The sequence below is a fragment of the Macrotis lagotis genome, chromosome 1, assembly GCF_037893015.1.
Source record: "Macrotis lagotis isolate mMagLag1 chromosome 1, bilby.v1.9.chrom.fasta, whole genome shotgun sequence".
NCBI classification, from domain to species: domain Eukaryota; kingdom Metazoa; phylum Chordata; class Mammalia; order Peramelemorphia; family Peramelidae; genus Macrotis; species Macrotis lagotis.
Window position 1 is genome coordinate 718,420,655 of NC_133658.1, and position 22,414 is coordinate 718,443,068.

At 34.1% G+C, this 22,414-nt stretch overlaps 1 protein-coding gene across 24 annotated transcripts in view; it reads left to right on the forward strand.

Moving 5' to 3' along the window:
* Positions 1-22,414, forward strand: part of LOC141507890 (nebulin-like) — a 266,955-nt gene that overhangs the window by 234,362 nt on the left and 10,179 nt on the right. For 4 of the 24 annotated variants that reach the window (XM_074215980.1, XM_074215990.1, XM_074215982.1 and 1 more), the window contains 16 exons: positions 2,227-2,331; positions 3,360-3,464; positions 4,541-4,633; positions 6,290-6,382; positions 8,025-8,117; positions 8,557-8,649; positions 10,003-10,095; positions 11,745-11,837; positions 13,690-13,782; positions 15,478-15,570; positions 17,231-17,323; positions 18,383-18,475; positions 18,977-19,069; positions 20,799-20,891; positions 21,217-21,309; positions 21,630-21,722. In XM_074215980.1, coding sequence (XP_074072081.1) covers positions 2,227-2,331; positions 3,360-3,464; positions 4,541-4,633; positions 6,290-6,382; positions 8,025-8,117; positions 8,557-8,649; positions 10,003-10,095; positions 11,745-11,837; positions 13,690-13,782; positions 15,478-15,570; positions 17,231-17,323; positions 18,383-18,475; positions 18,977-19,069; positions 20,799-20,891; positions 21,217-21,309; positions 21,630-21,722 — 1,512 coding nt within the window. The remainder of the gene's footprint in view (positions 1-2,226; positions 2,332-3,359; positions 3,465-4,540; positions 4,634-6,289; positions 6,383-8,024; positions 8,118-8,556; positions 8,650-10,002; positions 10,096-11,744; positions 11,838-13,689; positions 13,783-15,477; positions 15,571-17,230; positions 17,324-18,382; positions 18,476-18,976; positions 19,070-20,798; positions 20,892-21,216; positions 21,310-21,629; positions 21,723-22,414) is intronic. The other 20 variants (XM_074216005.1, XM_074215987.1, XM_074215994.1 and 17 more) reach the window with 15 other exon arrangements.

Below are 22,414 nucleotides of genomic sequence, written 5' to 3' on the forward strand. Positions count from 1 at the left end.
CTCAGTACAATGTCTTATTCACCTATACCTCCCATATTCCTATCAACTTTGTGCATGGCTAATCTCAAGTGTCTTTAGGAAGCTTCAATATTCCTATGGGGATTTGCTTATTTCTCCCATGTTCTTAGATTCAGCTCTATTTCCCTCAAAACCACAAGGCTCAATTTAATTTTTATTCTCACACCTTAATTTACAGTTTTAACTGGGACTCATTTCTAACCTCATATCTAATCTGTATTTTTATGCCATTCTCCTCCAGATGTGATTAGATGTATATCATAGTCACAGTATCCAGATGTAGTGTGTTTTCAGACAAATACTTCCTAACCCCGAAACAAGATCCAATTTATTCATTTTTCATCTAAGGTCTAATAGTCTTAGCAGAAGCCTCTTCTGAGTCCCCTTGCTGATACAACAATCTTATTGTTACCTTTGAATGAGTTAAACTCTTTTTAATGCTTTATTAATGCTTTTCTGTATATATATCTTTCACTACCCACTAAAATACCCCCCATAAATACTCGCCAAGTAGAAGTCCTCCTTTGTAATAAGTACACATAAATAAGCAAAATAAATCAATGCAGTTTAATGTTGGAAAATGCACATCTCATTGTTTTTAAGTCCACTCCCTTAAGAGATGGGAGGTACATTTAATCTAGATCCAGCTAGATCAAAGAGTAGAATATTGGACCTAGAATAAGGAAGATCTGAGTTCATCAAACACTTAGCAGGTATGTGGGCAAGTCACTTTATCTCATTTAATCCTTATAACAATCTTATGAAGTAAGTGGCAATACTATCCACATGAAAAAACATTTTATTGAAGATGAAACGAGATTAATTAATTAGCAAGACAGTAACTATTTTTTTCACATTACTCTTGTCATCATGTAAATTATTCTTCTGGTCTTACTTATTTTACTCTCAATAAGTTTGTCCAGGTCTTTTCATGTTTCTCTGAATCTCTGAGTCTACCATTAATTTTCCATTTTGTTCCAACATCAGAATTTGTTTATCCATTCCACAGTGAATAGCCTATTTTTTTCATAGTTCATGCCACAATAAAAAGGGCTGCTACAAAATTCTTGCACATGAGAACCAGAAATCCCATCCTTGACCTCCATGAGATATATGCCAAATAGTAACTCTCATAAACAAATTAAAATTTAAGTTGTGATATAATTCAATATAATTTTATTAATATATATTCTTTGCTATTATTTTAATATAGTTTGTTCTATATAGCAATCACTTCTCAGTAAATAATCCATATCTCCATTTTAAAAAATCTATCTGTTTTTCCCTGAAAAAACAAAAAAACCAAAAAATTTAACTCCAGTATAACAACCATTGGAACTGATATCACTTTCCATTCTTATAACTTATAATATATATATATATTAGTATGGTTTCTCTAGAGGAAGCAGATAAATTCTTAGCACAGCAGTGACCAGACTCCTTCCCCACATCCACCCTAGACATTTGGTGGAGCAAAAGATTAGAACCAGAAAGAGACCAAACTAAAATAACATGGAGGAAAGATAGAGATAAGTCTGTAGCAATCCCTTTCTCCATCATTCTGGAGCCTCCTTGGCCTCTTCCCTTTGTTATTAGACTTATTAGTTTAGATTTGGTTAAAGATATAACAATTGCTTACATATAGTTACTAGATTTAAAGGTACTCAAATTTTGTAGACCCAACTCTGACCATCTTTGTTAACCAGTCTTTCAGTGAATTAAGGACTAAGACTATATAAAGACTCATTGTCTTAGACAACTGTCATCCCTGGATCTATAGGGAAGCATAAACCACAGTGGTATGCTCACTGCCCACCCCCAACAATTCTACGAAGACATATGCTTGGGTTGCTGTGAAAGTTTGAGTTTGTAGACTCACAACTTCTGAAAACAGTAAGGAAAAAAGAGATCCCAGATTCAAGAGCAGGGCAATGGAAAGAGTGCAAGATATGGAGGCAAAGGGTCAGAATCCAAATCCTGGCTCCAGCACTTAACTATCTCTGAAACTTTAGGCAAGCCAATTAACTTCTCTGGACCTCAATCTCCCCATCCATAAAATAAGGAATTTGGGGTTAGAAGAACTGAGATTCCTTCCAGCTCTATAAACTATCCCATATGTTGTGCCCTCTTAAGGTTCTGGGCCCCACACATCAACATGTTATCACACAGTTCTGCTATTCACTCTGTCCCCTTGGATAATATTTACAGAAAAAATACAAAGAGGATGCAGAAAGGTGCATGTCCTACTATGAGACGGTGCTGGAGACTCCAGAGATGCAGAGAGTCCGAGAGAACCAGAAGAATTTCAGCCTTGTATGTGTTCAGTTCATTCAAAGACCATTTGGTTTGATTGTACATATATCTTATGAGTTGGAAGGGAAGACTACTTTGGGGATGGGAGGGTAAGAGGGAGGAGTCATAGTGAGTAATGATAGTGATACAAGAAAGGGAAGAAAAGCATATCTATAAAACTTGAGAAAAACACCTTGAATATAGGAAAGGGCAGTTCAGAAGGGAATGCATAGGTAAGAAAAATTTGTCACTCTCCTAGTTAATGCACACTTTGAAATTCTATATATCTATATCTATCTATATATCTATATAATCTATATCTATATAGATATGGATATAGATATTTTAAAAACCCAGTAAAGAACATATTTACAGTTTCATTTGCGCTCTTTTCTGTTCTTTGTTTCCTGAAATGTTTGTGTTTGTTAATGTTTGTTAATCTCATAATTTTTTAAAAAATCATTTCTTTTTTAAATAATAGTGCCAACACCCTTAGTGTTAAGGGTCCAAATGGGCATCTTAGAATTTATGATGATTACTCTCCTGCCACTGGACTTGGGTCCAGTGATCATTGTCCATTTCTTTTCCCTTCTCTGATACTCTAGATTGGGGATTATCACAAATGCAAAAAATAGGTCAAGTGGACATTTGAACAGATCCCTTCTCTTAATATTTTTATTTCTTCAAATATAAATGTTCACCATCCCATTTCAGTGATAGTCTGTCTTTGTCAAGTCTGAGATCTAACTATAGACAACAGCTGGCTTTGTGTTGAGTTTGTGTGTGTTTTTCTCTTCCTTCCATTTCTTAGTTCCTCAATATTAAACTAAATTCTGATGATAAATTTCCCCTGGAAATTCTCACTAAAGATTTTTTTTTTCTTGGTGCTAAGATCAGTATTTCTCAGATATTTTCCAGGTAAATAAGACTTCATATTAAGATTTTGTTTGTTTGTTTGTTTGTTTGTTACACTTTTGGACAAGAAAGACCCAGGTTTCCACAAGAATGTTCAATTAGTAACTAGGTGTTTATTTACTTTTTCTTTATAGCTCCAATACCAGAGTGATCTTAAAAACGCTAAAGGAAAAGTTACAGTTGTACAAGACACGCCAGAAATACTGCGTGTTAAAGAAAATCAAAAGAATTTCAGCTCGGTATACTTATTTTGTTTTCCATTTCAATGCTAACCTAAGTAATTCCAACCTCATTTTAGGAAAACTTATCTGCAATGACTCTAACTTCCTAATGTTTCAAACAATTAACCCCATACTACCCTGGCTGATACCAATAATTGACAGTAGGATAACCAAACGTCTTACCTAAGCAAGCTCCATCAAAGAACATCTGAAGTTACTGAGAAATGCTAACAAATTTAACTTTTCTTCTTTTAAATCCCAAAGCAGCAGCCCTGTGGTCTCTGTTTTTGTCTTGTGGTCCATCAGTTGAAATCCTCTTTGATGTTATGTGCTGTTAGTGTCCCTGGCCCCAAAGAGTCACTTTTAAAGTATGAGGACATGTTGCATCTGTCCTGACTTCATTCATGTTTCTCAGAGTAGATTTTGTGTTCTATGTGGGGAATGAAGTTCAGCGTTATTCTGGTCTGTGTTGACCAGGTAGCCTAGTTTGGGGGGTGGGGTGGGGCAAGGGGAGGAGAAATTGCCTTAAAAGTTTAAGTTTAACTGGAGTAAATGTCTTTCCTGAACACCCCTCTCCACTCCCCCATCCCCAGCAATGGCTAGGGTGCCCCTTCTCCAAATTACTTTTTATTTCTTTTAAATGTATTACCAACTGAATATGTTACCTTCCTAATTAGAAAGTTTGCTCCTTGAGAGGAGGGAGTATCTTGCTCTCCCACATGTTTTTAGCACTTAGCACAGTGCTTTACAAATAGTAATAGGTAACTATTATAAATATAATAGTAAATCTGCTTATATATTATATATATAAAATTTTGCTTTTTCATTCCTTGAGGGCAGGGGCAATTTCAATTTAGTTTTTAATCTTCAGAACTTAGCATGACTCTTCCCACATAGTAAATGCTTCTTGAGTAGCTAAGATATACCAAAATTGACTGACAGTAGTGTGATAATAATTGCTTTGCACAGAGGCTGCACAGACCTAAGAAAGTTCTCTAGCCTCCACAGAAATCTTCTTAACTTAGTCATTCTCCAGGAAGAGGTGAGATGCCATTTTCTTCTGTGGTAACACTGTTCTTGTTCTGAACAACCAGGTTTTATATAAAGAGGGCATCTCTCCCGGGACGGCTATCGGACAGACCCCTGAGATGAAGAGAGTCAAACAGACGCAAGATCACATTAGCTCGGTAAAAATCATGAATTTTATACAAATTTCTCTATTTCCTTTGATAAGTTATTTGGTTCTCTGAGCAGAACTCAGAACCAACACTGTTGGACTGGGACCCCTCCAATGGATGTAGGTATGCATGATGGTTTCTTGGGCTTCCAGGGCTGAAGGACTTGTGCCTTCAGCTGAACAATGACACCCTCACCAGGCTAATGAGGAATTTTGTTCTAAAGGACAAGTCCTTCAGCATTCACTCTGCCAGGATATATACCAATCCCCAAGGAGATAGAGTACAAGCCCAGATAAACTAGGTGGGGGTCCCCCTCATTACTCTCACTGTACAGTTCTTGCTCAATTCACAACCTTATTTTCTCTATACCCTTCCATTAAGTCACTTAACCTCTCTGGACCTCATTCTCCACATCTATTAAATGAGGGTAGGAGATCAAATGACCGCTAAGTCATTTCAAGCTCTAAATCTTATAATTTATGATTTGTAAGTTAAGATTCTTAAAACAACCACCACTGGTCACCATCCTAATCGGGAGGATTCATGTTCATAGTGTAATTAAACTCTTGTTGGTTTCCTTAAAGCAAAAAAGAGTTTTCTAAATGTTTAAGACCTTAAAAGTTTTTAGACAAAGGATAACTCCGGCACTGAGATACCAAATGCTGAATGAACAGCCTGAAGAAGGCCCATAATGAGTTCACTGCCTTTAAGCCGAATTCAGGCAGACAGGTATCACTGATGTTATAGTGAGGATCTGGAAAGAGTTGCTCATTAAACTTGATGGCCCCCTAATATCCCCCCAAGAATCTGTGGAGTTAAAAGAAAGTTGAAGGACTTTACCGAATATATTTTTCCCCTATTTTTAACATTTTTATTTAAAGTTTTGAGTTTCAAATTTTATCACTCCTTCCCTTCCTCCCTGCCCAGCCAGCAAGCAATCATATATAGATTATACATGTGCAATGATGTATAACATTTCTACATTAGTCATTTTATACAAGAAGCCTTGAATAAAAGAAAAGGAAAAAAACTAATGAAAGAAAGTGAAAAATAGCATGCTTCAATCTGTATTCAGTCAATATCAGTTCTTTCTCTGGAGGCAGATAATATGCCTCATCATTAGTCCTTTGGGATTATCTTGGATCATTGTATTTTTTTAAGAGGGATGCATCTTGGGGCGGCTAGGTGGCGTAGTGGATAAAGCACCGGCCCTGGAGTCAGGAGTACCTGGGTTCAAATCCGGTCTCAGACACTTAAATTACCTAGCCGTGTGCGGCCTTGGGCAAGCCACTTAACCCTGTTTGCTTTGCAAAATCCTAAAAAAAAAAAAAAAAAAAAAAAAAAAAAGAGGGATGCATCTCTGCTCTGGGTAGTTTAAGTACAGCCCTGTGATGAGATAGGTTGATGGACTCAGGGATCTCTGAAAATTCACATCTGGCTCAGTAAATCTGTATTTATTCTATAACAAAAAAAGGAGTTGGAGGTGGAATGGGCTCTGCATGATCTTTAAAATTCCTTCTAGCTCAAAGACCTTATATTTAGGAGTGCCAGACTTGAACTAATTTGAATTAAGTAGACTTCTATAATTTATTACCAAAAACCAGTTTTAGACAGAACACATGCATCTAACATGTATGTCATCATTTCCCATTTGTGTTACTACAGGTGAAATACAAGGAAAGTATTGGACAAGGAATCCCAATTCCTGACCTTCCTGAAGTGAAACGTGTGAAGGAGACCCAAAAGCACATAAGCTCGGTAGTGATGAATACTTTCTGTACTTGTTTATGTAACTGCCTCTTTCTATTACCAGATAGGCTATGTCCTTCATCACTAAGGGTTACATTCCTTGGGGGCACCAAAACAATTCAATTTAAGGTGGGAGTCAGACAGTCAAAAACCATTATCTAGAGATGGTAGCAGAGGGAATGCCAGCCCTAGAGTCAGAAGAAACAGCCTGTCTTTGACACACACACACACACACACACACACACACACACACACACACACACACACACACACACACACACACACACACTAGTGACTTTGCAAGTCATTTAAATTTTCTGAGCATCAATTTCCTCATCTGTAAAATGGGAATGATAATAATACTAACCTCATAGGGTTGTAATGATTTTATGTTACCTAGTCTCCCTGCAAGGAAGTATGCAAATCTTGTTTGAAGTCATGCTTTTTGGTTCTAGCATCTAGGCTGTTACCCATATTAATTCTGGTTTTTCAGTTGATCATCCCATATATGTGTGACCTTGAGCAAGGCACTTTACTTCTCTGGGACTTTGTTTTCTCATCTGTAAAATGAAAGAAATAGAGTAAATAAATATCTATTCCATGTCTAATATTCTTTAATCATTTTATCCCATTAATAAGTCATTCAGAACAATTAATAATATTGGATGAATAATTGCTACTATTCCAGTTTTAAAGATGAGGAAAATAAAGCTCAGAAAATTAAAATGAGTTACTTAGGGTCACAGCAAATAAAATATATAGTACACAATAGGGATTAAAATCCTAGTCTTCTAATCCCAAATCCAGTACCATTTTCTGTATGCCACATGTCTCTGGATATTTTTTCCTTCTCCTACAAGCTACCTTCTCCTACATCCCCCTAGAGTTCTTTTCTATCCATAGATAAATAGCTGGAAAAAAATTGAACATTTCTACTAATTAACCCATGCCTCTAAAATAAACACATTAGAATTCTTTGAGTTTTCAAGGGGTCATTACTGCTTGTAGCTAGAGGGAAACAGAACTGGGTTAACAAAATAGCAGAACAATGGAGAATTCACATAGTTTGTAAAAGTCAATTCCTTTCCTCCCCTTCACTGTAATATGAACAGAGTTAGCTTGATATTTAGCAGTATTTTCCCCAAGGTGCTCATCAATTTCCCTTGTTCCCATTAGGCTAAATTTATAGTAGATAATCCACTTATACAAAGAATTCCAAAAATTCTTAATTTACATCATTGTTCACCCTATCTAGATCACACAATGAGCAAAGTAAGTTCAGTATGTTAAATATTGCTTAAACAAAATGGTTTTATTTATTTTTAATGGGAAATTTTGGTAGTGGTGGTTAGCCAGTAGTGAACTATAGGTTGCAGTGTACATAATGAACTGAGTTCCATCTCCATGGGTGAAGTTTTTCATTGATTATTGACAATAGCCAATGAATAGATGCTTTTCCCTCTTAGTAAAATTAAGGTTCATTTTTGAAAGAGAAATAGTTCTTTAATAAATTTTCCAGTCTGAACATATGTGAATGATAGAATGTTTTGCAAATTAATTTCCTTCCTTCCTAAATATCCATACTGCCTTTATGATTTTTAAGGGCTAATCATCTTACCATCATTTTGGGTGTCCTCCTTATATTCTACAGGTTATGTACAAAGAGAACTTGGGGACAGGCATACCAACTACTATCACTCCAGAGATGGAGAGAGTCAAACGCAATCAAGAGAACTTTAGCTCGGTATTTGTAAAAACCAAAAACTCAAATCTCCTTTAAAAATTTACCATCATAACTCATCCTTTTAAAAAAAATAACAGCCTAACCGTGTGTGTGTCACCATCTGACCCAAACCACCTTTGACACCTAGTGACTCCTTAACACTGTGGGTAACTGAGAAGTGTGAAGACCCTAGTGAAATTAACATGGAATTCCTCATTATTACTTATATCATAATTGTCTCTTACATCACTTATAATCCAAAAAATAATTATCACTATAGAATTTATCTTCATAATGTGTGGAATAAAATTTAAAAAGAATTATTCTCCTACTAAATCCAATCAACTAAAACAAAACAAACAAAAAATCTTTCCTACTCCCCACTTCTTTCTTCTTCACTTCCTGAATTACTGTGCCTGAGTTGAGTGGGTTTATTTGGGTGCTGTCTTATATCTCACAGGTATTGTACAAAGAAAATATGGGGACTGGAACCCCAACACCTATTACTCCAGAGATGGAGAGAGTCAAACGCAATCAAGAGAACGTTAGCTCAGTATTTCTTAGGGGGGGGTAAAAAGTTCCCTTTATATTTTGCTAAAAATAATCTTAACCCTTGACAAATATCTTATCCCTATAAAATAACTAAGCACAAGAAAAAAATCAAGGAAATGTTATCAATTAATACTTTAGTTTTTAATTCAAGTCTATTTTAATATATATACATTATCCAGTGCTGGAGTGAAATTTAACCACAACTTCCCTTGTGTGTATATAAATATATGTACACATACACATATATTCACAAACATATATGTACATACACATATATGTACATATATGCTACACATATATTGTGTGTGTGTGTATGATTGACCTTAAAAAGTATTCTTTGTAGTCTTTCTCGTTTTCTTTAAATAACAATAGATGTTTCTAATATGGTGGTTAGTTGTGCTGTGCAAGTCTAAAGTCTAATGTTTCTGCTAACAAAAAAAAAAATTAGAATTTGAATTGTATTCTTTGTCACCTTGTTGGATGCTTTCCTTGTATTTCACAGGTCCTTTGGGAGAACATGATTCCCAATATTTATTCTGAATACTTCACCCAGAGATGCAAATCTCCAGATTTCAGTCATTCATATAGAATGACTACTACAACCATTCATAGAAGATGTTTATATTGTCTTTCTTGGAAACTTTGGGGTCGACAGAAAATATGGGCTAATATTTCTTGCTTTTCTCTCCCACATTTTTCTCTATTTTTAAATAGGGAATTGATTCTGTCTTAGACAGAATACGCTCACCTTAAGTGCTATCCAGCATTTATCGTAACTTAGCACATTCTTACTTACTGCCTGTCTGTCTACCTCATGGTATTGTCTTTCTACCTATTAGTTATTTGTACTCCTAACAATTAAAGGCAGGCAAGCATAGTGGAGGAAGCCAGGAGACTTGATTCAAGGTCTGGTTCTGACACCTATTGTGTGTCTGTGGACAAGTCCTTTCACTTGTCAGGCTTGTTTTTCATCATTTATAAAATTAGAGGGCTGGACTAGGTGATCCCTATGCCCTTTCTAGTGCTTTCCTCACTGATTCCAAACTCTAAGCCTATCTAGATATCTGGTTAAAGCACAGTCAAAACATAGATGTATGTTCTTAACTTGGGAACTGCACAAATCCCAGAATCTATCTATCTGTTTCTCTGGGAATGTAAGCCAGAAACTGTTGTAGGCAGGGATAAATGAATTGATGAGGCAACCTTTAAAATAACTCAGATTGGGGGCTATTGTTTTAATCTGTTTGAGAGATGGAAAATTCCCCTTGAATGATAGTCCTTGAAAACAAGTCTGACCTGTCCTACCCATGGCTCTGTGCTGATGTGATTGTTGATGATTTTTTGTGCTATACAGGTGTTGTACAAAGAGACCCTGGGCAAGGGAACTCCCTTACCAGTCACTCCTGAGATGGAGAGAGTCAAACACAATCAAGAAAACTTTAGCTCGGTATTTGGGAGCATAAAAATTCCCTTTAATCGTATTAAAAATCCACCACCTTTTTTTCCCTCTTAACTTTTAAAAATCTTCCCATTCCCTATCCATTCATGTAATCAACTTAACAAAAAAAAAAAGAAAATTTCTCCTTTCACTATCTGAACTCTCCGATTTTAAGACCTTTTACTCACCTTTTATTATTATTGCCACTTTATTTTCCATAATCCTCCTTTAGTCCTCTTAACTGGTTCCTTTCCTTCCCTTTTCTATCATTTTTGCCTCTGGAAGTTTTAAAATACAAGTATCTTTATTTTCTAAATCTTACAATCCAGGTTTCCAAGTTGTCTTTGGTTTTTGCTTTTATTCTATGATTCTGAATTGGAACTGATAAAAAAAAACTAAGGATTGGAAGTCAATATGTGAAAACAATCAATTGTCTTTTGCTCAGGAATATCAGCAACATTGATCTTGATTGGAATCATAGTCACTGCTGATTGACAATATTAACCACAGTCTCTGAAGCACAAAGTAGCATTTTTTTTTCAAATAGAGTTAATGTTTAGAGTTATACTGATTCTGCTTTGGTAAGTGATTTGTTCTGATCAGTCTTTCACAGAAAGAATCCAGTTTCTTTTCATTTGTCCAATGAAGGAGGCCAAATTGTGGCATCTTATATATAGTCCTTTTCTTTATCATCACTTTTGTTAAAAAGTTGCTATTACACAAATATACAATGAAAACTGTTTATAGAACTCCTGTCTATAATTATTGTTCCAGGGACAGAGAATCAAATATCAATAAGAAAAATAGATGTGTATCTTTTATTGAGGTATGATGGGGGGGGTTGTCAGAGTCAGTGGATAAATTTCCTTCAATTCTAATTTTAATGTGATTTTTCATCTTAAAACTTCCACCCTCAGTAAAACCAACTCATTTCAATGATATCATTTTCCATATCTATTACTAACCATTGTTAATTCTGGTGATTTTTCATTGTACTTTTATGTAACTTTTCTGGTTTTGTCCACTGTGTCTTAAACTTTTTCAAATGTGGTTTTTAAGTAGTTCTTTTTCTTCTTATAGTAAGATTATTATAAAAATAAATATTTAAGGCTTGAATGATTCTAGGGGTTAAGGATAGATTTATTTTTCACATAGTAATCCATAAAGAAACAGTAGCTGGTAACAAGAATTAAAGTTAAAAAAGTTTCAAATATTTTTGAAATTCCTAAATTCACTTCATAATTGCCAGCTATCCCCTTTCTTCTCTTCTGTTCTTTGATCTATTTCACCAACTATAATCAATTTAATCCATGAAGTCAATATTAATTTTTATTCTCAGAGAATATATACAGTATTTTCCCCAAATTCTATTTAACTTTATGATTTCTTTTTGAAACTATCATAGACTTTTCTTGAATTACTCCAGGGGGGAAAAACCCCCCAATCTATTTATATAATGTAAGATTCAGGAGCTGAATCTCCCTTGGGTAATGATAATCTGACCTAGATTTCAATTAAAAAAAGGGAATGAGTTAGAATGTTTATTTTTTCAAACTAATCTTTGAAAGATATCTATTAGATTTCCAACCAGATGACCCACCGACTTATGCTGATTATTACTTCTTCTCCCCCCACCCCGGATCCTTTATATCACACAGGTGTTGTACAAAGAGAACCTGGGCAAGGGAACCCCAATCCCGATTACTCCAGAGATGGAGAGAGTCAAACACAATCAAGAAAACTTTAGCTCGGTATTTGGGAGCATAAAAATTCCCTTTAATCATATTAAAAATCCCCCACCTTTTTTTTCCCTCTTAACTTTTAAAAATTTTCCCATTCCCTATCCTTTCATGTAATCTACTTAACAAAAAAAAAGAAAGAAAATTTCTCCTTTCACTATCTGAATTTTCTGATTTTAAGAGCTTTTACTCACCCTTTTATTATTGCCACTTTATTTTCCATAATCCTCCTTTAGTCCTCTTAACTGGTTCCTTTCCTTCCTTTTCTATCATTTTTGCCTCTGGAAGTTTTAAAGTACAAGTATCTTTATTTTCTAAATCTTACAATCCAGGTTTCCAAATTGTCTTTGGTTTTGTTTTTATTCTATGATTCTGGATTGGAACTGATAAAAAAAAATTAAGGATTGGAAGTCAGTATGTGAAAACAATCAATGGGCTTTTGCTCAGGAATATCAGTAACATTGATCTTGATTGGAATCATGGTCACTGCTGACTGACAATATTAACCACAGTCTCTGAAGCACAAAGTAGCATTTGTTTTTTCAAATAGAGTTAATGTTTAAGGTTATAATGATTCTACTTTGGTAAGTGATTTGTTCTAATCAGTCTTTGACAGAAAGAATGCAATTTCTTTTCATTTGTCCAATTAAGGAGGCCAAATTGTGGCATCTTATATATAGTCCTTTTCTTTATCATCGCTTTTGTTAAAAGTTTCTATTACACAAATATACAATGAAAACTGTTTATAGGAACTCCTGTCTGTAATTATTGTTCCAGAGACAGAGAATCAAATATCAATAAGAAAAACGAATGTAAAAAAACAAAAAGAAAAAAGGGTGGCTAGGTGGCGCAGTGAATAGAGCACTAGCCTTGGAGTCAGGAAAACCTGGGTTCAAATCCGACCTCAGACACTTAATAATTACCTACCAATGTGTCCTTGGGCAAGCCACTTAGCTCCATTGCCTTGAAAAATCTAAAAAGAAAAAAGAAAAAGGAAAAAAAAAGAAAAATGGATGTGTACCTTTTATTGAGGTATGATGGGGGGGGGGGTGTCAGTCAGTGGATAAATTTCCTTCAATTCTAATTTTAATGTGATTTTTCATCTTAAAACTTCTACCCTCAGTAAAACCAACTCATTTCAATGATATCATTTTCCATATCTATTACTAACCATTGTTAATTCTGGCGATTTTTCATTGTACTTTTATGTAACTTTTCTGGTTTTGTCCACTCTGTGTTAAACTTTTCCAAATGTGTTTTTAAGTAGTTGTTTTTCTTCTTATAGTAAGATTATTATAAAAATAAATATTTAAGGCTTGAATGATTCTAGGGGTTAAGGATAGATTTATTTTTCACATAGTAATCCATAAAGAAACAGTAGCTGGTAACAAGAATTAAAGTTAAAAAAATTTCAAATATTTTTTGAAATTCCTAAATTCACTTCATGATTGCCAGCTATCCCCTTTCTTCTCTTCTGTTCTTTGATCTATTTCACCAACTATAATCAATTTAATCCATGAAGTCAATATTAATTTTTATTCTCAGGGAATATATACAGTATTTTCCCAAATTCCATTTAACTTTATGATTTCTTTTTGAAATTATCATAGACTTTTCTTGAATTACTCCAGAGGGGAAAAAGAAACCCAATCTATTTATATAATGTAAGATTCAGGAGCTGAATCTCCCTTGGGCAATGATAATCTGACCTAGATCTCAACTAAAAAGAGGGAATGAGTGAGAATGTTTATTTTTTCAAACTAATCTTTGAAAGATATCTATTAGATTTCCAACCAGATGGCCCACAGACTTATGCTGATTTTTACTTCTTCTCCCCTCACCCCGGATTCTTTATATCACACAGGTGTTGTACAAAGAGAACCTGGGGGCAGGAACCCCAATCCCGATTACTCCAGAGATGGAGAGAGTCAAACACAATCAAGAAAACTTTAGCTCGGTATTTGGGAGCATAAAAATTCCCTTTAATCATATTAAAAATCCCCCACCTTTTTTTTCCCTCTTAATGTTTAAAAATTTTCACATTCCCTATCCTTTCATGTAATCTACTTAACAAAAAAAAAAGAAAGAAAATTTCTCCTTTCACTATCTGAATTCTCTGATTTTGAGACCTTTTACTCACCGTTTTATTATTGTCTCACTTTATTTTCCATAATCCTCCTTTAGTCCTCTTAACTGGTTCCTTTCCTTCCTTTTCTATAATTTTTGCCTCTGGAAGTTTTAAAGTACAAGTATCTTTATTTTCTAAATCTTGCAATCCAGGTTTCCAAATTGTCTTTGGTTTTTGCTTTTATTCTCTGATTCTGGGTTGGAACTGATAAAAAAAAACTGCAATTGGAAAAGAATTGGAAAAAAATTGGACTGGAAGTCAATATATGAAAACAATCAATTGGCTTTTGCTCAGGAATATCAGCAACATTGATCATGATTGGAATCATGGTCACTGCTGACTGACAGAATATTAACCACAGTCTCTGAAGCACAAAGTAGCATTTTTTTTTAAAATAGAGTTAATGTTTAGGGTTATAATCATTCTACTTTGGTAAGTGTTTTGTATTATCAGTCTTTCACAGAAAGAATCCAGTTTCTTTTCATTTGTCCAATTAAGGAGGCCAAATTATAGCATCTTATATATAGTGCTTTTCTTTATCATTGCTTTTGTTAAAAGTTTCTATTACACAAATATACAATGAAAACTGTTTATAGGAACTCCTGTCTGTAATTATTGTTCCAGAGACAGAGAATCAAATATCAATAAGAAAAATAGATGTGTTTCTTTTATTGAGGTATGATGGGGGGGGGGGGGTTGTCAGAGTCAGTGGATAAATTTCCTTCAATTCTAATTTTAATGTGATTTTTCATCTTAAAACTTCCACCCTCAGTAAAACCAACTCATTTCAATGATATCATTTTCCATATTTATTACTAACCATTGTTAGTTCTGGTGATTTTTCATTGTAGTTTTATGTAAATTTTCTGGTTTTGTCCACTCTGTGTTAAACTTTTCCAAATGTGGTTTTTAAGTAGTTCTTTTTCTTTTTATAATAAGATTATTATAAAAATAAATATTTAAGGCTTGAATGATTCTAGGGGTTAAGGATAGATTTTTTTTCACATAGTAATCCATAAAGAAACATTAACTGGTAACAAGAATTAAAGTTAAAAAAACTTTCAAATATTTTTGAAATTCCTAAATTCATTTCATAATTGCCAGCTATCCCCTTTCTTTTCTTTTCTTCTCTTCTGTTCTTTGATCTATTTCACCAACTATAATCAATTTAATCCATGAAGTCAATATTAATTTTTATTCTCAGAGAATATATACAGTATTTTCCCCAAATTCCATTTAACTTTATGATTTCTTTTTGAAATTATCATAGACTTTTCTTGAATTACTCCAGAGGGGGAAAAAAACCCCAACCTATTTATATAATATAAGATTCAGGAGCTGAATCTCCCTTAGGTAATAATAATCTGACCTAGATCTCAACTAAAAAGAGGGAATGAATGAGAATGTTTATTTTTGCAAACTAAACTTTGAAAGATATCTATTAGATTTCCAACCAGATGGCCCACCGACTTATGCTGATTATTACTTCTTCTCCCCCCACCCCGGATTCTTTATATCATACAGGTGTTGTACAAAGAGAACCTGGGCAAGGGAACCCCAATCCCGATTACTCCAGAGATGGAGAGAGTCAAACACAATCAAGAAAACTTTAGCTCGGTATTTGGAAGCATAAAAATTCCCTTTAATCATATTAAAAATTCCCCACCTTTTCTTTCCTCTTAACTTTTAAAAATTTTCCCATTCCCTATCCTTTCATGTAATCAACTTAACAAAAAAAGAAAGAAAATTTCTCCTTTCACTATCTGAACTCTCTGATTTTAAGACCTTTTACTCACCCTTTTATTATTGCCACTTTATTTTCCATAATCCTCCTTTAGTCCTCTTAACTGGTTCCTTTCCTTCCTTTTCTATCATTTTTGCCTCTGGAAGTTTTAAAATACAAGTATCTTTATTTTCTAAATCTTACAATCCAGGTTTCCAAATTGTCTTTGGTTTTTGTTTTTATTCTCTGATTCTGGGTTGGAACTGATAAAAAAAATTGGAATTAGAAAAAAAATTGGATTGGAAGTCAATATGTGAAAACAATCAATGGGCTTTTGCTCAGGAATATCAGGAACGTTGATCCTGATTGTAATCATTGTCACTGCTGACTGACAGAATATTAACCACAGTCTCTGAAGCACAAAGTAGCATTTTTTTTTCCCAAAGAGAGTAAATGTTTAAGGTTATAATCATTCTACTGTGGTACGTGTTTTTGTACTATCAGTCTTTCACAGAAAGAATCCAGTTTCTTTTCATTTGTCCAATTAAGGAGGCCAAATTGTGGCATCTTATATATATAGTCCTTTTCTTTATCATCGCTTTTGTTAAAAGTTTCTATTACACAAATATACAATGAAAACTGTTTATAGGAACTCCTGTCTGTAATTATTGTTCCAGAGACAGAGAATCAAATATCAATAAGAAAAATAGATGTGTTTCTTTTATTGAGGTATGATGGGGGGGGTTGTCAGAGTCAGTGGATAAATTTCCTTCAATTCTAATTTTAATGTGATTTTTCATCTTAAAACTTCCACCCTCAGTAAAACCAACTCATTTCAATGATATCATTTTCCATATCTATTACTAACCATTGTTAATTCTGGTGATTTTTCATTGTACTTTTATATAACTTTTCTGGTTGTGTCCACTCTGTCTTAAACTTTTCCAAATGTGTTTTTAAGTAGTTCTTTTTCTCCTTATAGTAAGATTATTATAAAAATAAATATTTAAGGCTTGAATGAATCTAGGGGTTAAGGATAGATTTTTTTTTCACATAGTAATCCATAAAGAAACATTAGCTGGTAAGAATTAGAGTTAAAAAAAATTTCAAATATTTTTGAAATTCCTAAATTCACTTCATAATTGCCAGCTATCCCCTATCTTTTTGTTCTCTTCTGTTCTTTGGTCTATTTCACCAACTATAATCAATTTAATCCATAAAGTCAATATTAATTTTTATTCTCAGAGAATATATACAATATTTTCCCCAAATTCCATTCAACTTTGATTTCTTTTTGAAATTATCATAGACTTTTCTTGAATTACTCCAGAGGGGAAACCCCCCCCCCCCAATCTATTTATATAATGTAAGATTCAGGAGCTGAATCTCCCTTGGGTAATGATAATCTGACCTAGATCTCAACTAAAAAGAGGGAATGAGTGAGAATGTTTATTTTTTTCAAACTAATCTATTAGATTTCCAACCAGATGGCCCACAGACTTATGCTGATTTTTACTTCTTCTCCCCCAACCCTGGATTCTTTATATCACACAGGTGTTGTACAAAGAGAACCTGGGGGCAGGAACCCCAATCCCGATTACTCCAGAGATGGAGAGAGTCAAACACAATCAAGAAAACTTTAGCTCGGTATTTTAAAAAAGAAAAAAAATCCTGTTTTAAAATCTCAGTGGTTGTTTTTATTGCTCTTTAAAATTAATGGATTTTTTAAAATCTCCAGTCTTAGTCTAATCAACTTATCCAAATAAAATACCTGTATCTCTTCCTCCTGACTAAAAACTGCCATTTCATCTGATTTCCTTTAACATGCTATTTCTTGTTAAAATTTTGGTATGATCCTTTGGAGATCTTCAATTCTCCCTTGCTTCAGAAAAATGTTAATTTCTCTCATTTTGAATTTTAAAAACTAAACTGCCAGTTATTTAACAGGCTGAAATCCTCCCTTTATTCTGCTTTGGTCAACATAGATAATAAAACTTGACCTGAAACCTCATAAAAAAACACTGTGGCAAGACCTCTCTTTTTTTGGCTTCATGTCTTATTCTAACCTTATCTCTCTATAACTATGAATAATTGGAGCCTGGGTTTCCAACATCTGTCTTTCATAATATTTTGTAAATTAAGTTTTAGAAATTTGTCATGAACATCTAATCTAGGTTGCTTAAAAAAAAAAGTCCCTAACATTTATTTTAACCAAAAAAGAAATGTTCCAACATTGTTTTAAAGTAAGATAACTTGAGAGAAAATTATCAATGAACACTAAGTAAATAATGCAGCATGCATATTTGCTCCAAATTTTCATAGTATAATTTGTCAATGATATTTCCCATTTGAAAATTATCTTCACATTTTATTTTAATATTTCCTTTTTTCTTTGAGTATATTTTCCTATTATAACATGCTGGAGGAGTGAAATTAAATTAACTAAAAGATATTAATGCTAATGAATTTACAGCATAGATTTGATTGCTCACAAGGGCAAAAACAAACAAAAATACTTTTCTTCTTCATTGTTTTTCTTAATTCTTTGTTACTTATGGTGTACTTGGTTTTTTCTAATACATAAAAGGGATATTTGGGGAGGGAGGAACTCAAAAAACTTTCTCTCCCCTATCCCCATCCCAGAAAAGAAATAGTGGCTTGTATTGATTGTTGCTTTTTCTCTGGATGCCTTTTTGTGTCACACAGGTGTTATACAAAGAGAATCTGGGGACAGGAATCCCAGTCCCCATCACTCCAGAGATGGAGAGAGTGAAACACAATCAAGAAAACTTTAGCTCGGTATTTTACAAAGAAGTAAAAAAAAAAGATGCCATTTAACATTATAATAAAATTAGCTCTTAACAGCTTTAAAAAATACTTGCCTTCCTTAGCTTTTTAATATCATTCCCACAGAAAAAGAAAAAAAAGAGATCCCTTCCTTTTACCATAATACTCCTACTGACCCAATTTTTTCCCCTTTAAAGAAAACAAAACATTTTGCTGGTTTTGTTGAAAGGGAAAGAGGTGCTTAATTTTTAGATAATAACAAAGATTTTTCTAACATTCTCATACCCTGAATGATCATGTTCAGGGGCCAAGTGCTATTAAAATAAAAAAAAAAGGCAGCATACATCCCAGTAACCTCTTCAATTAAAACTTATTAGATCCTTATCAACCTCCTTACTCCTTACGTCAGATGCAATCCCGTGGCATTGCAAGAAAACTGAATTGATGCAAAAAGCTTAGGAACTAAAGAATCTTATTCATTCCTGATTTTCTGGCTGATTTCTCCTCATGCAGGTGTTATACAAAGAGAACCTGGGCAAGGGAACTCCCTTACCTGTCACTCCAGAGATGGAGAGAGTCAAACACAATCAAGAAAATATTAGCTCGGTACTTTGAAAGAAAAACAAAGCCCCATGTTTTTAACAATTTAAAAATAACACAAATTAATTCTAGCTTTAAAAAAAAAAGAAAGGATAAATTTGCGTGACTTTTGTTAGCCCATTTGCTGCTGTTTCCTTTAGGACTACTTTTAACTTTAACATTATGTTAATAAGATTGTTTTAATCCATAATATTAAGCCCTACTAGTGGAAATAACAAATTTTCCTATAAAATACCATATCTTCTCCCCACACTTTCCTTCTCCCCCTCTCTCCAAAGTTCTCTTTGTCTCAATGTGCTTTGAAATTCTGGAAAAACATCCAAAAATTAAAAAAAAAACTATTTAACTTGAGAATTTCAAAAATATTAAGATTGAATATTTTGTGATATGTTCATTTTTAATCTCAGAACTTTTGGCTTTTCATTTACCTCTCCATTTTATACAAAGAGAGCTTGAGGATAACTCCTATACCTCTCCTGTAGAGAGAGTAACATAAAATCACTAATAGTTTTAGATTCTGGTGACAAAAATATGAAAGGAAAAAAAGTAATTTTCTTCTGAGTAACATCCTAACCAAATATGTTTGTAAAATTTTAAAATTTTATCTAAATAAACAGCTTGTTCTTTGGTCTAGATATCTAAGGTCTTAACTGTATCTCATTTGTACACTGTCTTTGTTATCCTTGATGAAAGGACCAGATCTTACAGCATGGGAGGGAGAGTACAATTTCAAGTTCAGGTCTTGTGGCCCTCAGAGTTTATGGTGATAAGTTTTTTAAAGGTCTTGTCAGAATCATCCTTTCTCCCTATTATTATATCCCTTATTCCAAGTTCCCTGGAGAAGGGGAAACACTAAGGTTTTTCATTTCAACAGTTTTTCTTGATGATAAAGGGGAAAAGAGTTCAAAGCCTGTATCTCTTATGGAAATGTCTTATTTTAGACAAAGGAAAAAGGGAGATTATAGATGGTAATCGAAGAAAGGAAGGAAACAATTCTTTGTTTTGTAATAGAATTTGCAAAATCCCATCACAACAATAATGCAAAATGGGGGGGTGTCTAGGTGGCACAGTGGATAGAGCACTGGCCCTGGAGTGAGGAGTACCTGAGTTCAAATCTGGCCTCAGACACTTAATAATTACCTATCTGTGAGGCCTTGGGCAAACCACTTAAACCCATTGCCTTGCCAAAAAAAAAAACTAAAATAATTCAAAATAGATTTTTTTCCTCTCCTCTATTTTTTTGTCTTTTGGGTTTTTTTTTTTTTTTTCAAGTTAACTTTAAGGTCCAGGTTACATTTTGAGACAAGTTCAAAAATTTTTCTTCTATATAAAATAGTGGAGCCCAGGCTTTATAGCACTTTGGGAAAAAAGTGGAAAAATCACTAAAAGATAGGAATGGGGGTTATGTCTTGTAGAAAAAAGACCAAAACCTCTTTTGTGATCATTCAATCCCTTCCAGAAGGGAGGCAATTTTCTGTCATTGGGCATGGTTTTCTGGATCTTTCTTGTCTTGGAAAGACTTGTGAATTTGCAGTCTGATTTGAGTCCCTAGATTCTAGGGCAGTGCAACTCATTTTAGATACCTCTTAACACACCCTTTCCATCCTAACCTTCCTTATGTCTCAAGTGTTCCATTGTGGTCAACTAAACAGCAGTTTATGCTTGTTTGTATGATCATTTGGTAATATGCCTTCTCTTTTCTTTTTGGATTTCTGCATTCCATGATATCCTGTAGGTTTTGTACAAAGAAAATGTGGGGAAAGCCACCCCAACCCCTGTCACTCCAGAGATGCAGAGAGTCAAACGCAATCAAGAAAACATTAGCTCGGTATTGTCTTGAAAAAGAAAAGTGCTTCATAATTTGCAAAATAACCACTGCAGTTTGGTCTGCTCCTAACCCATCCCAAGTTGTTTTGTGGGGTTTCTCCCGGACATACCCATGCAAAATTTACTGTTGTACCTAAATCCCTTTTGAATATTACAACCAAGTCTTTAACTTGTACATTAACTTTTTAATAGTGTTTTTCCAAAGTGCTGTTCTCACTCACAAAGGTGAATTAAAACAAGTAACTTTTCTAAGTGGGATTAATTAAATGATGTCTTGGTAGCTGCCCTCAGTGATCTTTGGATGCACACATCTTTGTATCCCATAGGTATTATACAAAGAGGGCCTGGGGAAGGCAACCCCTACACCTGTCACTCCAGAGATGGAGAGAGTCAGACGCAATCAAGAGAACGTTAGCTCGGTATTTTAAGAGAGAGAAAAAAAAATCTTTGAAAGTAACGAGCCTGCCAGATTTTTTTCCTGCACCTAATTCATCCTGTGTTTTCCAAACAACCTTTTTCTCTGCATTTCCCTTCCTCCTTTTTCCCTCCAATTAAAAAAAACCTGCTTTTCCTGTAAAAAGAATTCTTTTGCTTTATGGAATAACATTTTAACAATTTCCTCTCCTAGGGTGCTTTCTTTTCTGCAGTGATCATACTGAACAGTAACCCCAGTTAAGCATTGAGTTTCAGAAATGGTTGTCTGAGTTCTGATATCTTGATGCTTTCTTGGATCCCATAGGTTTTGTACAAAGAGAACATGAGAAAGGCCACCCCAACACCTGTCACTCCAGAGATGGAGAGAGCTAAGCGCAACCAAGAAAACATTAGCTCGGTATTTCCTAGGACCAGAAAAAAATGTTGTAACTCCTTGGATGATAACATTTTAACACTTTAAAAATGTGTACCTTTTTTTAGCTCTAAACCTAAAACAGTCACCCTAAAATTAACTTCCCTTTGTGTCTTTTTGAATTCAAAATGATCATACTAAGACATAACATTTTAATTCCCGGTGTTTTCTCTCCTTCCTCTTCTCCTTCCTACTCTATTACTGTAGGAGGAAGGGATGACACTCTTATATAACTGCTTGTAACAAGTTGACTTCCTAACAGCCTAAATCTCTGACTTGTCCTCTGTGTTTAAGATAAAGATAAGAAATGAATAGTACACTGAAGAAATGCACTTTCTTGATGTTACTGATGTGATTCATGTTGTCTTTCAGTAATTAAGGTACCTGGATTACTATATTAACATATTAATCATAAAATAAGATGAAAACTTTCTCCCACAGGAACAAAGAAACTTTCAACCTGGAAAGGAAGGGTGTCCAATCTTTTAACTCTTTGAGGCTACATTGCCCAATAAAAATTAAGAGGGCAATGTGATCCAGAAGAACTAAAAGTTTGGACATCCTTCCTTTAAAAGAGTGGTTAAATGATTCTTTTTTAAAATGTAAATTTTATTTTCCCAATTACATGTAAAGATAGTTTTCAGTATTCATTTTTAGTAAGATTTTGAGTTCCACAT